The 16590-nt window shown below is 41.7% G+C and overlaps 1 protein-coding gene, 1 long non-coding RNA gene and 1 other non-coding gene across 4 annotated transcripts; all 3 read right to left on the reverse strand.

Annotated features, from left to right (window-relative positions):
- Positions 1-1663: 1663 nt before the first annotated feature.
- Positions 1664-5646, reverse strand: LOC117132803. The gene is made up of 2 exons (XM_033287974.1): positions 4593-5646; positions 1664-4540 (listed from the first exon to the last, which is right to left on the reverse strand). The coding sequence occupies exon 2, from the start codon at positions 2782-2784 to the stop codon at positions 2143-2145; it is 642 nt and encodes a 213-aa protein (XP_033143865.1). The 5' UTR covers positions 2785-4540; positions 4593-5646; the 3' UTR covers positions 1664-2142.
- A 2540-nt stretch (positions 5647-8186) lies between these two features.
- On the reverse strand, positions 8187-12226 carry LOC103849454. 2 transcript variants are annotated; one of them, XR_004456392.1, is made up of 6 exons: positions 10873-12226; positions 10641-10799; positions 10229-10522; positions 8685-10087; positions 8533-8617; positions 8187-8445 (listed from the first exon to the last, which is right to left on the reverse strand). It is a non-coding gene; the product is annotated as an uncharacterized LOC103849454 (long non-coding RNA). The 2 variants fall into 2 exon arrangements; XR_629447.3 differs by having other exon boundaries at positions 8533-10087.
- Positions 12227-14199: 1973 nt separating this feature from the next.
- LOC117133157 lies at positions 14200-14306 on the reverse strand. Its single transcript, XR_004456998.1, has one exon. It is a non-coding gene; the product is annotated as a small nucleolar RNA R71 (small nucleolar RNA).
- Between the last annotated feature and the right edge of the window lie 2284 nt (positions 14307-16590).

The raw sequence follows: 16590 nt of genomic DNA on the forward strand, positions 1-16590 counted from the left end.
AATATAGGTCGATCATAATCACTTACCATCGATCGACAAACATACATGTGCATCGATCGATGCCTAGTCACACGAGTGTGATCGCGAATTAAAAGATTTCATTTCCTAGAAGATCTATTATTTGCAACTTCAGTCCCTAGTCGCTTGTTAGGCTATATGTACTAGGGTTTATATCATTTTAAGGAGACACTTGCAAAAAGACCTAGTTTGGAGAAGGAGCATTTTGGCTACCATTAGAAAAGCTTAGGATTGGAGAGATAGATCTGAGACTGAAAAACAGAGAAGATCTTGAACTCCTTTATTTCTATTACTCTATCTATTTGTGTTCTATGTTTCATTTGAGTTTATTTCATGCCATCATGACTTTGTCTCCAATGAATATGTTTGAGTAAACAAATTGTTAGATTTAGGTTTCTCACCATGGTTGAAATTATGTACTGCTAATATGACTATTTAAAAAGGTGTTTTGATTGTTCTTTTATTGCTTGTGAACTTAATGCTAAAATTGAGATTGATCACCTTCATTTTAGACCTTAGGATTAATTGAGTCCAACTAACCATTTCCCCTCAATACCTGAACCCACTTGCGTGATCTAACTAACTCAGGTGCAACGACAGTTGGTCTGAGAAGGTTAGAGAACAAGTTAAACCCGTTCGCAAAGCTCGCTAGAATAACCATCGATCGACGCAACTATCGTTCTGTCGGTCGATAACCCCTCTTATACAAGTCGAATCTCTTTCTCTCTCTCTTTGCTCCAAGCCAACTGGTAATTGGCCACATCCTCTTGTTAGCGATGCTCTTGATTTCCGAGTTGTTTGCTAGGCTAGTTGATCAAGGATATACAAAGGTATATCGATCGATGAACATCAAGTCACATCGATCGACACTCTCTCGAGATTAAAATATGACAGTTGAGATCTGAGATCTAGTGAAGATAACCTATCCGGTTAAATCATTGTTTAGTTCAAAAACCATAAAACCCTTTAGTCTAAACTAAGTGCATGCATTTCATACCTGAGATTTACCTGAATCTAGCTGCTTTCCCATTCTTGAAACCACTTCAATTCAATCTATCGTCTCACTATTGTTTTCGATTTATCATTTACTGCTTTTAAAACTATTAAAACCTTTTAGTCTACCTTCATTTATAATTAATTAAGTCTGTTGAGTAATCCTAGAGTCTCTGTGGATTCGATCCCTAAGTACTACATCTGAACCTCTTTTGATGAGAGTAACACTCTTTAGGGTAATTTGAGTGATATCAAGATGACACCTGCGGACCGTCTCCCACTCCGAGCTGGGGAATGAAGCTTCTCTTGGCCGAACCTGCTGGAGCTTATGAGCTTAGCGCAGATCCTCAACCCTGAACTCTTCCTTGGGGTTATCGTCATAGGGATCCGGTTCTCCAGATATGATGCTTCGTATCTGGGCCTTTGATCGAAAGGACTCTGGGTTTTGACTACCTCTGAACTAGTTCGATTCGAATCCAAAAGAGACCATACGAAGTGGTCAATGTCAAGCCGAGGAGAATTCCTCGGCCTTCTTTTCTCGATTCTAACTCTCCCCGTACCTTTCATGTTGTTAGTCTCTGGTCCCAATACGTGTGGAGCTCGGGACCCATGCTGTAATTGATATAAGACCTTTGTCTTCCCCTTTAAGGTGGTCTGGTAGCAGGATCGATAATTTTCTTGATCACCTCTGACGGTCTTGATGCAGGGAGTAGGGAACTTCACCATTTGATGGAGTGTTGAGGGGACAGCTCCCATATCAGGATCCATGGTCTTCCGAAGATCATGCTGTAGGATGATTGGCAGTCGAGTAGGAAGAACTTAGCTGACATGTTGATTCCTTCAGCGTAGACTGGAAGGACCACTTCACCGGCGGTTTACTTCACATCTCCGCTGAATCCCACGAGTGGGGTTGTCTTTCTAGTTAAGGCACTTCATCCAACCCCAGGTCCTGATAGGCGGTATGGAAGATGATGTTGCTGGAGCTTCCGTTATCTACTAGGATCCTCCTTACCAAGCAGTTTGCTACAGTAAGCGATACTACTAGAGTGTCATGATGGGGGAGGCACGACCTTCTCTTGCTCCTTCGCCGTGACGCTTATCTTGTCTGTTCCCAAGAGTAGTCATTTTGATTTAGACGTCTCCAGACCAAGTTTGGTGTTTTGAGTGCTCTTCTTTGCAGTTGTATGGCTTATGCAGCTTATCTCTGAACCTCTGGATATGACATGGATTACTCAGTCTTGGAGAGGTGGTGACGCGGGCTTGGTTAGCAGATTTCCTGGGTGTCTCCTTGCTTAGGAGGTTCTTCGCATTTTCTGAGAGGAATTCCCGGAGATACCCCTTTTGGAGGAGCTTGTTGACTTCGATCTTTAATGCGATGCAGTCCTCCGTCTTGTGACCATGGTCACGGTGGAACTCACACCAGAGTTCAGGGTTCCGGAAGGAATCAGATGCCCTCATCTTCGGGGGCCATTTAACATGTTGACTCATCTGCCTTAGGGCGTTGATTAGCTCTGGTTGGGATACAAACAAGTGTGAGATATCTGGCCAGGTAGACACCGACATCCCTTCTGCTCTCTCGAGTGGACGGCTCATGTACCTGCCCATGTTCCTGCCTCCTTGGTCTTTCGTGGGTTTCTGGGAGGACCTCTCGTGTCTATCGTTTCGGTCTTGCCTGGCTGCTTTCTGATCTTGTTTCTGTTGAGCCTTGGTGCCACTTGTGACATCCTCTTCCCATTTCACTTGGGCCCATGCTTGAGACAATTCATCTTCCATAGTCTTGCACCTGTACTTGGTGAGTTCCTTATAGAGATCCCCGTCTGGGAGCAAGCCTCTCTTGAAGGCTGATATTGCCGCAGTGATGTTGCATTCGGGGATCAATATCTTTTCCTGATTGAAGCGAGCTATATAATCGCGAAGGGGTTCGACCCGATGCTGGAGGATTTCGTAGAGGCTGTCCGAGGGTTTCTCCAGGCTCCGACTACTTGCAAACTACTCTGCGAACTTATCGCTGAGGGCCGCGAATGAAGACATGGAACCGATGGATAGGTTGAAGTACCATTGCAATGCGGGTCCGATCAGAGTTGAGCCGAATCCTTTGCACATGGTAGCCTCGCGGAACTCCCTTGGGAGTGCTACAGCTAGCATCCTTTGTTTGTACTGAGCGATGTGGTCGTCTGGGTTATCGGTGCCGTCATACATCTTTATGTTGGGGAAGGAGAACTTTCTCGGCATTTCGATCAGGGCAATGTTGTTTGTGAAAGGAGTATCGGCGTAAGAACCGAGATTACGTTTCCGAATCGGAGGTGCCACCCCGGGGAGCCTTTCTACCATAGATTGCATGGCGTCGAGCTTCTTGGAGAACATCTGCTCCAGGTAGGTGGTCAATGAGGACTGCAATGCCACAGCTCCTTCAGATGTTTCCTTCTCGGAGTCTGGCTCGGAGTCGCTGGATATTGTTTCATGGACGCGCGTATCTCCAGATTTTTCTCCTGATGCCCCCCAACTTCATCTGAAGGCAGTCGAGCGGTACCTCCTGCGGTGTTGGGTGTGTCCAGGTTCGGCATGGATCGGACATGTGTGCGGAAGTGGCACTTCTTGTTGCTTGCCGTGTTGAGGGCTTGATTCTCGTCTCGGAGAACGAGGTTTTCGGATTCGAGCTGAGTAAGCTTCGCAGCACTTTGCCCCAGCTGTTTTGAGTGTTCGTCTAGCTTTTCCTTTAAGCTCTGGACTTTGGAGGAAACCTCAGGTCGTCTGGGGACCCGGAGGTTGTAAAGGAGCCCGGAGGTTCTCCCTTAGATCATGAAATCGCGTTCAGGACCCGGAGATTCTCCTAGACCACGAGGTCTTATTCGGGACCCGGAGGTCCTTCTCTAGATCCTGGGATCATGACAGGAACCCGGAGGCGGTTTAGGAACCCAGAGACTCTTTGATAGGTCCGGAGATTGTAGTTGGAACCCAGTGGTTTTCGAGATCGTGATTGGATCATGAGGTCGTGTGAGAATACATGATTTTCCCTTATATCTGGAGATCGTATCGTGACCCTGGTGTTTAGACCCCGAGGTCGCATGGGAACCCGGAGGTTCTTAGGGATGGAATGACCCTGATGCATTCTAGGCTGCACATGAGTTTTATCCTCTTTCTAAAATTGTATTTAGGCCTCTGAGGTTGTATAGGGACCCGAAGGTTTCTTCGTTCGATCCAGAGATCTTCAATTCGAACCCGGAGGTTCTCGAAGTTGTATGACCCCGATGCACCTTAGGCTGCACAGGGGTTCTAGCTTATTTTTGAATTTTTCTTTGGAACCCTGAGGCCATATAGGAACCCGAGGGTTCTTCCCTAGGTCCTAAGATCTTTGATTGGAACCCGGAGGCTATAGGGGAACCCGTAGAACCCGAAATCGTATGGGGAACCGTGGGTTTCCTCCTTAGATTGGGGGCTTGCATAAAGACCCAGAGTTCCTTGGGAACCCGGAATATTTGCTTTTGCAGGGACCGTACTCCGCCTTCCTAGGCAAGACTACTACCGGTACCTGTTTGGATTTCGCATTCTGCCGCTCGGAAGCTGGCCACTACTACCGGTACCTGTTTGGATTTCGCATTCTGCCGCACGGAAGCTGGCCACTATCGAGTTCCTATGTTGTATTTTACTTCTGTAGGAAGTCAGTGACAGGTTTACAGAGTGCTGGTGTGGGTGTTATGACCCAAGTGCCAGGCTTCGCTGCTTTCCACGTCTGGAGAGGCATGATTTTGATTGCTCCCTGTATTTCACAGTACTTTTGCAATAAATATACCATGTGTTCCCTGTATTGTGTAGCTCGTAGTGTTTTAATACAAGTACTTTTCACATTGGTACTCTGGAAACCCCGATGCGCCTAAGGCTCCACAAGGGTTTTAGGTAGTTTCGACAGCATACTCAGGCTTGCGCCTACCCATTCCTGCTTTATGTCTCATACCCGTTTTGATTTTGTAGACGTACCACTTTTTGCAAGTATTGGCCAGGATCGGAGGGCTCTGGAGACCTGATCCAGCTCGTATGCCCCTTTAAGTATAATGATTTCCTTTCTGCCTTTATAGTCATAACTATTTTATTATAAGCTTTGTCCGGAGACGTTTAGCATACATAAGAGTAGGAAATCATAATGCTTAAATAGTTTATAGCAGTATTATAGAAATCATGGTCCGGGGACCATATTAAAAATAATAGGCTTTGAGGTGCAGGGCGTTCCAGTAATTGGGTTGTATTTTACCATTGCTATCTTGCAGCCTGTAGAAGCCTGTAATAATAGGCTTTGAGGTGCAGGGCGTTCCAGTAGTTTCCCCGTTGTTTTTTCAGCTCGTCATAGAACCCAACCCGCTTGCTGGAAGGTCCTGGTTATAACTTTCTTGTTGTACGTCCTGGCGGCGTCTTGCTGGTAGGACCAGTTTCTTAGCCAAGCGGCCTGATACCACTCAAATTATCCTAAGGAGTGTTACTCTCATCAAAAGAGGTTCAGATGTAGTACTTAGGGATCGAATCCACAAGGCGCTAGGGAACAATTAAATCTAGTGTTTATTAATTCTAAGAATTGTAAATGTTTAAATGAAATAGCAATAGTAACAACCAAAGTAAATAGTAAATGTAACTTGGTCGGAAATGATATTAGATGCAGGGCCACTATTCAGGTGTTGGAGATTATAATATCTATAGATGCCTATTTGTTGCATGCATGATATGTTAGAGCTCAATCGCTTAACTCAGTGATCAGCTGTCGCATGTTTCACTGGTTAACAAGCTAGATCTCGTGTCTCAACGGTTAGTATGTTGACAACGAAAGAGTGTCGATCGATGGTCCTATTGGGACGTCGACCGATACACCTTTGCCTACGTCGACCGATAGTCAGTTGAGGACATCGATCGATGGGTTCTAGCCAGGACTATGCGCGAGTATGATATGCCCTATTAAGATACTAAATTGGCGGTTAGCCCTCTCTAGCAGTCCTAATATGATAGATAGATGTCAGGATGAGATAACAAGGGTGCTTGAGTATGCAATCCTATGATCAAGTTCTAGTTAGCAAGGCTAAAACAAGCAATGAATACAAATCTATCATGAATATCACAACAAGGCAGATCTATAGTTTGGGGCTAATCCCACAAACCTATCTGAACCCTGGATCTAATAAGTGAACTACTTAGACATAACAAAGCAATTCATAACAATGATGAAATGGAAATTCATAGTATAGATGAAAAGAAATGAAAACAAGGACTTCCGATCACAAGTGATCTTCTCTCCAAAACTCTCTATTCTCTCTCAAAGTAAAAATTGTAACAAAAAGCTCTCCCTGCCGTCAAAACACTTAGGCAATATATAATCTACTAGGTTAAAAACTCGTCAGAGCATTTTCGTAATTTGGCTTGGCCTTAGGTTTTAAGTCCAATGGATCCAAAATGTCGCGTGTCCAATGTCTCGACATCGATCGATGGTACTTGTGTACATCGATCGATATTAATCTTCATCTGTCGAGGCATCTCTTGGTGTCGATCGACAGCACTGGATGCGGATCGATCGATTGTTCTTTCTCTCGTCGACTTCTACATGATCAGCTCGGGTGAAATGTCCTTTAAGCTCCAAAATGCTCCAAAGTCATAGCTTTACTCCGTAATGCACCTGAACCTGAAAACATACCTAGAAGAGTAGAAAACATAGATATATATATAGTAAAACACCTATATACCATGGATGAAAACAGGTCAAATCCAAGGTATAGCACGGTCTCTCTTTTTTCGTCGAGTAGGTCGAGGCTCAGCGTCATTAGTTCGTCATTCTCCTCCTGAGAGGTAGACCCTAAGACCGTTGTTCTCACGTGCATCTCCGTGAATATTATGGCCTCAGAGCCGTAGACCAGCGAGTAGGGAGTTTCCTTTGTCGCTGTTTTGGGAGTGGTCTGGTAGGCCCAGAGGACTCCGTGTAGTTCTTCCGCCCACTTCCCATGAGAACCCTCCAGTTGCCTTTTAAGCATGTTGACCACAGTTTTGTTCGTGGGCTCGGCTTGTCCGTTAGACTGGGGGGGTCGGGGTGTGGCGAAAGTGAGCTTTATGCCCCAGTCCATGGATATTATCCACTTTTAGCCATGGTCTATAAGTGTTTTTATATATATATTTACTACTATACAGAGTCTATTTAGAGTATTTACATGTTCAGGGAAGATTTGGACGAATGTGGTAATTTGGGTGTCTTTTGGAGCCTTTTGAGTGCAGGGCTGCACAAACATGTCAGATGTCTAGCTATGGATGAAGACCTTACCACCGTTATATTGATCTCATCGTTTGACACAAGATCGAGCATTGAGTTATCTTTCTAATGCCACCGGTTTAAGGTCAATAAGCATCCTGTAGCAGAATGCATGTTTTACTGAAGAGTGGTCAGCCTGCCTCGCGAGAGGAAGCTGTCGACGAGATGAAAGACTAGGATATGGAATAGTTAGAATAGCACGACATTGTGACTAATTGTTTGAACCTAGAATCATAGGATAGTTGAGAGGCACTAAAGTGTAATCAATTAACAGAACCCAAACTCTGCTGGATTAGATACCTAGGCGCATACGAGAGTTGGTATGGGAATCTAGTTAAACTAAATCAATTAGATCGTTAAAACTTGTCTAAGGAAGCATCAATCGACGCTCAGGCCATAGCATCAATCGACGCTCATTCCAAGTCAACAAGCGATAGCTGAGACTGGACTTAGACATCTGATTAGAATTGCATGTCAAAGCTGGATTGCTTACTTATTAAAATCGACACTACAAGAAATATGTACATTGTTAGCACGAGAAATATGCTATATTAGATGTTTGATAGCGAATTCATAAATGCTATGTATACGGCAGCCATCATAGGTATCCTATTTAGGATAGCATTTTTTGGATGCTACGAAATGTGTAAATACAATAGCAATATTTAAATGCTATGATAAATAGACTTTATAACGTTATTATAAGCTATAGAAATGTTTTATAACATTTGATTTGTGCTATTATGTAAGTTTTTTTAATATTTTATGGTGGCATTGATTTAATGTTATATTCATAATATATAATTAACTATTATTGATTGAACCGAAAATTAATTAATAATTAAATCGACCAAAAATAATTAAATCGCAAATTAATTAATAATTAAAATTACATCAAATATTAATTTATAATTAAAATTAAATTTTATTTATTAAAATTATTCTGGTTTACAAAATCCAGTTTCTAAATCTAAACCGAAAAAGCTTTATCTAAAACAAATAAACCCTAAATCTAAAATCTTCGCCGTCAACTTCAGCTCCTTCGCCGTCAACTTCAGCTCCTTCGATTTCTTCATCTTTGACGCAGAGAGCACCAGCCAAGACCACCACAGCAAAGCTTCTTCACACCACTGCTTCTCCTTCCCTGCTCCTTCTTAGATCTGTAAACAAAACAAAAGTCAATTACAGGTATATACACGGATGAAGAGAAAGAGAAAACAGATAAGAGGAAGGGGAAGTGAGTTTACCTATGGTGGTGGTGAGGAGGTCAAACGATCTTCTTCATCCTCGCCTCAATGGACGAGACGTCTCCTTTGCCAACGACCACCAGCTCTGCCCAAGAGCAAAAAACAGATTCAAAACAGAGAGAAAAAGAGAGACAGAGTGAGAGAGAGGTGACCGTGGTGGTGGTGCGACGGATTCGAGACTGGTGACAACGCCGAGCTTAAAACCAGATTCATCCTCCACGAGCCTCTTCCCATGTCTTCTCTGACACATCTCTGTCAGACCCAATGGTAGAGATTAAGGTTAGAAATGGTGAGATTGAGAGAGAAGCGGAAAGGTTCAGACTAAGATTGTGATAGATTGAGAGGGAGAGGACTTGTGACGAGAAGAAAGAGAGACCGTTGGATAAATTTGATCAATGGTGGAGACTAAAAGTTGGTTATCCTCGCCAAATTATATCAACCAATGAGAAACAAAACAAATAAAATAAGAAGAAAACATCTGGTCCATCGGATTGAATCCAATCTAAAGGACGAAAATGAGAATAGCAATCCCTTGTGTATAAAGATTAGCCAATGATAGTTTTTTGTTTTTGTTTTACTTTTCTCTGTGTTTTACAATGTTTTCTTTTAATAATTTTAAATTGATATGTTTATTAAAGCTGGCTGTTATATTTCTGCATAAATTTAGTAATTACAATTAGTTTTAAGTTTAAAAGTTATATTTTATAGTTTTAAGTGTAATTATCTTCCTATTCTCTTTTTATGTTTTGATACACAAAGTATTAGTAGGGTTTGGGGTTTAATACCAAAGTTCATAGTCAAGTTTTCAAAAATAAATTCTGAACTTAAGATCAAAATGACTAGATTTTAAATTTTATAAGTGGTATGAAAGTAAGAATTAAACTTTATGATCAGCTAAAAAACAAAATTATGTGTTCTATCCCCATTTCAAACTCAAAGTTTAGTGTTTATGATATAAAGTTTAAAGTTTAGATCTTAAGTTTTTAGTTTTGAAGTATATTTGGAGTTTGGGGAATAGGGTTTGAGGTTAAGATTTTGAGGTTATAGTGTGAAAAATTAGAGTTTTAAACCCTAAACTTATACCCTAAACTTATACAGTTGCACAAAAAAAAAAAACCCTAAACTTATACCTAAACCCTAAATCCTAAATTTAAACTCTTTTTATGTATCTATAAAAATTAAACATAATAGATACATGTCATTTTCATTAAAAAAAATGGCATTTTTGCATTGTAGTTTTACCAATGGAGCAACACAACAACAACAACTCTAGTTTGGTAATAAAATTAAAATTCAATTGACCGATACCAACATATATATATATATATATTTGATATGATTACAACTGTAGCTTGATACATAAATTTGATAAATAATAAAGCCAGGAATCAGATTTCTTCAGAGACAAAATCGACTATAGGAACCATCGACACGAGCTGATTAAGGGTTTATTTCCACGTGTGCGAACGTATATATCCTCTAGCTCAGTCTGTTTCTTGAAAGCTATTTCCTTAATTCGACTGGGCTGGTCAAGCCTGTCCACTTCCGCCGCAGCCTTACAAGAAGTACATGAACTTGTTACTTCATAACACATAGGGATATAGATCAATGCAAAATGTAACATACCTGCTTGATCAGATCATGTGCAAGAGATTCTACTTATTGAAAGCATCAGTCTAAGTCTGAGATATCTTACCGTAGCTGTATTCTCTGTATCATCAAGAACAGGAAAGCTTTCTCTTGTCCCAGCCATAGATAGATTCACCACCACCAGTCCCATCATTCGCCGAATTATGCCCACCTTGAATCATAAAACGCCTTGATTACACGATCTCCTGAAACAAATACACCAATACCATAAATCATAAGGAACCCAACTTTATACTATTACATCAACCCCTGAAACAAATGTAAGAATACAAAAAAAAGATAAAGGACGCAACTTTACACGGTTACATCATCCCCTGAATCAGCTGCTCGAATCCCTACTCTGATGATTATTGAGAACAAATCTAAATAAGTTATCAAACATACTGAATCATCATTAAACAGCAACAGCATCAACAAAAGGATCAAAGATATTAACATAGACTGATGCACCCTCTCACCTCGAGGAGTAGACAGAAAACCACAGTTTGTGAGATGATTCGCAAGCGTCTCGCACGAACAAACCACCGTCGCTCCTATATCTTCACCGTTGTCTTCCTCTTCCTCTGTCTTCTCCATCTCCGCCACCGAGGAAGAGAAGCTCCGCCGATGGTTTGCCTCTGTCAAAACGCCGTCAGATTCAAAACAGAGTGAGTGAGGGAGAGACGGAGATAGAGAGAGAGCAAATCTGACCTCGCAGATGGTGGAGAGTCGTCGGTTTCTTCCTCGATCCGACCCAACTGAGCCGTTCACAACTTCCGGTCATCCTCCTCTGTCAATTTTGTTGTTATGTGGCGGAGGAGAAGAAGAGAAAGAGATAAAGTATTTGTGGGACTTTTTTTTTTAAGTCTATAGGACAATATTTTTTTCTAAGTAAGTATCCACAAGTGTTATGTGTTATCACGAGAGGGAAAAATTATTTATTTGGCGTTTGCCTATTTTTTATCTAAATATTGGCGAAATTAGTTCCCGCTTATTGATATCATAGCATTTACTCTATCATAGCATTTATCTAATACTATTATATAATACGAAAATTTCTAAATCATCTACGATAACAATTCAGTAAAATGTGCTATAATAATCTGCTATCAATGTAGACTTTTTTTGTAGTACGAGTTCTAGAATTAATCTATAAACCATTAGCATCCTGGAATTGAAGTATTGAATCTCTTAATTGATAAATCCCTAGGTCTAGCTATTTCTCCTAATTGTTTACAACCTCAATCAACCAATCAAACAACTACTTTGTTCACCTTGCTTTCATTGATTTACTACTTTATAAACGGTTTGCCTAGCTTAATCTTGATTTCTATAGTCTATTGTGTGCCCTAGTTCTCTGTGGATTTGATCCCAAAGTACTACAATTGAACCTCTTATTTGAGAGAGTAAAATCACTCCTTAGGGTAATTTGAGTGATATAAAATTTGGCTCCATTGCCGAGGAGCTTTGATCGCCAATAGACTTGATTAATAGGTTTAGTCTAGGTTTTATTTACTGTCATAGTTACTTACATAATTTTTTTTCTTGTCTTTCAGGTACATGCCTATCAGTACGAGAAGCATCAAGGAGGAATTACTTATCTTCTCATACCCAGCACTTTTGGAACGCTCCATCTGCAAAGAGAACCGAAGATCATCGATCGACACCACCTCTACTATGTCGATCGACACTACCTCTACTACGTCGATTGACACTTGTGATAGAGCAACGATCGACAGCTCAACTCGAACATCGATCGATACCAATCCGCGAGCAGACATGGTCGCGACACTTGTGCTACAGAGGGATGAGAATAGAGACATGCATGACCCTCGAGGTCATATGTGTAATGCAACATGTCAGAGGATAGATGGATAAGGGACTGCAATCCTTGATCCATCTGCTGCCACTGATATACCTTGGATTTGACCCGTTTTCATCCATGGTATATAAGTGTTTTACTATATATATATATCTATGTTTTCTACTCTTCTAGGTATGTTTTCAGGTTCAGGTGCATTTCGGAGTAAAGCTATGACTTTGGAGCATTTTGGAGCTTAAAGGACATTTCACACGAGCTGATCATGTAGAGGTCGACGAGAGAAAGAACAATCGATCGATCCGCATCCAGTGCTGTCGATCGACACCAAGAGATGCCTCGACAGATGAAGATTAATATCGATCGATGTACACAAGTACCATCGATCGATGTCGAGACATTGGACACGCGACATTTTGGATCCATTGGACTTAAAACCTAAGGCCAAGCCAAATTACGAAAAATGCTCTGACGAGTTTTTAACCTAGTAGATTATATATTGCCTAAGTGTTTTGACGGCAGGGAGAGCTTTTTGTTACAATTTTTACTTTGAGAGAGAATAGAGAGTTTTGGAGAGAAGATCACTTGTGATCGGAAGTCCTTGTTTTCATTTCTTTTCATCTATACTATGAATTTCCATTTCATCATTGTTATGAATTGCTTTGTTATGTCTAAGTAGTTCACTTATTAGATCCAGGGTTCAGATAGGTTTGTGGGATTAGCCCCAAACTATAGATCTGCCTTGTTGTGATATTCATGATAGATTTGTATTCATTGCTTGTTTTAGCCTTGCTAACTAGAACTTGATCATAGGATTGCATACTCAAGCACCCTTGTTATCTCATCCTGACATCTATCTATCATATTAGGACTGCTAGAGAGGGCTAACCGCCAATTTAGTATCTTAATAGGGCATATCATACTCGCGCATAGGCCTGGTTAGAACCCGTCGATTGATGTCCTCAACTGACTATCAGTCGACGTAGGCAAAGGTGTATTGGTCGACGTCCCAATAGGACCATCGATCGACACTCTTTCGTTGTCAACATACTACCCGTTGAGACACGAGATCTAGTTTGTTAACCAGTAAAACATGCGACAGCTGATCACAGAGTTAAGCGATTGAGCTCTAACATATCATGCATGCAACAAATAGGCATCTATAGGTATTATAATCTCCAACACCTGAATAGTGGCCCTGCATCTAATATCATTTCCAATCAAGTTACATTTACTATTTACTTCGCTTGTTACTATTGCTATTTCATTTAAACATTTACAATTTTTACAATTAATAAACACTAGATTTAATTGTTCCCTAGCTCCTTGTGGATTCGATCTATAAGTACTATATCTGAACCTCTTTTGATGAGAGTAACACTCCTTAGGGTAAGTTGAGTGGTATCAAATTTGGCGCCGTTGCCGGGGAGCTTTCATCGCCATTAGATTTAGTTTTATCGATTCTTATTCTTTTCTCTACCCCCTTTCAAACATAATCTTTTTTTCTTGTCTTTTCAGGTGCATGCCCAGCGGTACCAGAAGCAACAAGGAGAAAGACTTGCTGTTTTCAGACGATCCTGCTCACTTGGAACGCACCATCCGAAGAGGTCAACGTTACACATCGCTCGACGCAACAATTTGTCGTCGATCGATACTGACAACCAACCGTCGACCGACACCAGACCATCATCGTCGATCAATCCCAATCGCTCGACAATGATCGATACTACATCGTGTACGTCGATCGATACCGTGTCGTTAAAAATGGTCAGAAAATAGACGCTCAGGGGACTGTAATCCCTGATGCTGATGTTACAGGAGCTGCTCAACCTGTAGATGAGGACGCTCGATCGAAACCACTGGCCGACTACAACCGCCCAGATGATTACTATTCCAATAGATCAGTTATTCGACTTCCAGAGATCCAGAAGCAGAATTTCGACCTGAAGCCTCATTACTACACTCTCGTGTCGCAGATACCCTACTCTGGGTTACCGCACGAGCATCCTATGTATCATCTAGAACGGTTCGAAGATCTAATCGCTGCTATTCGGATGGAAGGAGTCTCCGAAGATTACCTGCAATGCAAGCTCTTCAGATACACGCTGAATGGAAAAGTGATGCACTGGCTTAGGCAGCAACCCACAGGATCCTTAACATCCTGGGCCGACATCAATAAAGCTTTCTTATGAAACATCTTCAATGAGGCGCGCGCTGAAAAACTTCGGAACAAAATTTCCACATTCTCGCAGGAGGCTGGAGAGTCCTTCAAAGATGCGTGGATTAGATTTAGGTTCTTCCAACGAGACTGTCCACACCACGGATTTAACGAAGTGCACCTGCTAAGCACTTTTTTCCGAGGTATCGCCTTACAGTATCAAATGGCTCTTGATACGGCGAGTGAAGGAAACTTCACTACTCGGAATCCGTTGGAACATGTGAGACTTATCGAAAACCTTGCTAACAGCAGCAGCACCAAAAACACTGACTCTGAACGGAAGAAGTCTGTAGCCTCTATCGGAAAGGAGCAGATGGACGAAGTAAGAGCTAAGTTAGATGTGGTGCACGAGCTTCTTAGGAAGCAAGTCTGTTCAGCTGAAGGAGAAGTAGCAGATACGGAAGGAGAAGAAAATGTGAACTACATCGGAGGTACCGGATTCCAGAAATTTGGAAACCAGGGCGGAAACAGAAACTTCTTTGAAAATGGTCAAAGAAGTAACCAGAGTTCACAATTTCAAAAACCCTTCAACAACAGCAAAAGCTACTCGAACTCCTACTACCAGAATCCACCACCCCAGACTCAGGAAAGCAAGATCGAAGAGATGCTTGAACGAGTACTGTTGGGACAACAACAAATCACCGTGGATTTCAACGGTAAAATAGACTCCGCCTACAACAATCTGAACACCAAAATCGAGACCATAGGGACTCAGGTGAGAAAACTTGAAATGCAAGTAATTCAGACTGGCGAGACTATAAAGAGGCAAGAAGCTTTCGCTAGAGACGCAGGAGCCGACAAAGGAAAACACCACGTAAATGCCATCATAGATGATGATTTCTGGCAAGTGGTGAGAAATGAAAAGCTTGAGGAAGGAGATTTCAAAATCGAAAGCTCCATGAGTCTCGGCGGATCCCAATGGTGTCGACCGATGTCGATGAACTCATATCGATCGACAGACCATGACGAAGATCGATGGACGGATTACTCCAGTCATCGATCGATGTCGTCCGCTAGATCGGTTGAGCCAACCATCGGTCGACAGAGAGAGCCCGACGTCGATCGTCACAACACACTTCCCATCGATCGACAGGCACCTCTGACATACCAAGTGCGGTTACCCTCAATCTATAATGAATATATCAACGCACTCAGACTACCACCTAAACAATTAGCTATCCCACCCGAACCAAAACCCAACCCTTTAAATAGTTCACCAGAACCAGTTCAAGAAGAACAAGAAACTGACGGGAGAAGGTTAAGGAAAAGAAATGAGAAAATTTCTAAAAACCTTTAGAAGGAAGCTAACGATAAGGAGATGAATGGTTTCACTAAAAGAGTCCTCAGAATCCCAATCGAAAAACCTTTTGGTAAAGCTTACTTCACACACCGGTTGTGGATGTTCTTCAGAAAAACAAAGGTAACTGAGGAGGACATTAGGAGAATGTTTCATCAAGTCAGAGAGAAGATGAAACACAGGATCACATTGACCAAGAAGAGTGATCCTGGGAAGTTTGCAATACCATGCGTAGTCAAGGGTGTTGAATTTACCCATTCAATGTGTGACACAGGAGCATCAGTTAGTATCCTCCCTAGGATCATGGCAGACCAGCTTGGTTTGACCATCGAACCTTCAACGGAATCCTTCACCTTCGTGGATCTTTCAGAGAAACGATCAGGAGGAATCATAAGAGATCTGGAGGTACAGATTGGTAACGTCCTTGTCCCTGTAGATTTTCATGTCCTAGACATCGAGCTTACCTGGAACTCTTCACTTCTGCTTGGAAGATCTTTCCTAGCCACAGTAGGAGCTGTATGTGACATGAACAAAAACAAATTACCAAAATGCCCTGACGAGTTTTTAACCTAGTAGATTATATACTGCCTAAGTGTTTGACGGTAGAGGATCTAGTTTTGTTACAAGTTTTATTTTGAGAGAGAGAGAGAGAAGAGAGTTTTGGAGAGAAGATCACTTGTGATTGGAACTCCTTGTTTTCATTTCTTTTTATCTATACTATGAGTTTCTATATCTTTATTGTTTTGAATTGCTTTGCTATGTCTGACTAGTTCAATTATTAGAACCAGGGTTCAGATAGGTTTGTGGGATTAGCCTCAAACTATAGATCTGCCTTGTTGTGATATTCATGGTAGATTTGTATTCATTGCTTGTTTTAGCCTTGCTAACTAGAACTTTATCATATGATTGCATACTCAAGCACCCTTGTTATCCCATCCTGACATCTATCTATCATATTAGGACTGCTAGAGAGGGCTAACCGCAAATTTAGTATCTTAATAGGGCATATCATACTCGCGTATAGGCCTGGCTAGAACCCGTCGATCGATGTTTTCAACTGACTATCGATCGACGTTGGCAAAGGTGTATCGATCG

Source organism: Brassica rapa, chromosome A03 (genome assembly GCF_000309985.2).
Source record: "Brassica rapa cultivar Chiifu-401-42 chromosome A03, CAAS_Brap_v3.01, whole genome shotgun sequence".
Classification (NCBI taxonomy): Eukaryota; Viridiplantae; Streptophyta; class Magnoliopsida; order Brassicales; family Brassicaceae; genus Brassica; species Brassica rapa.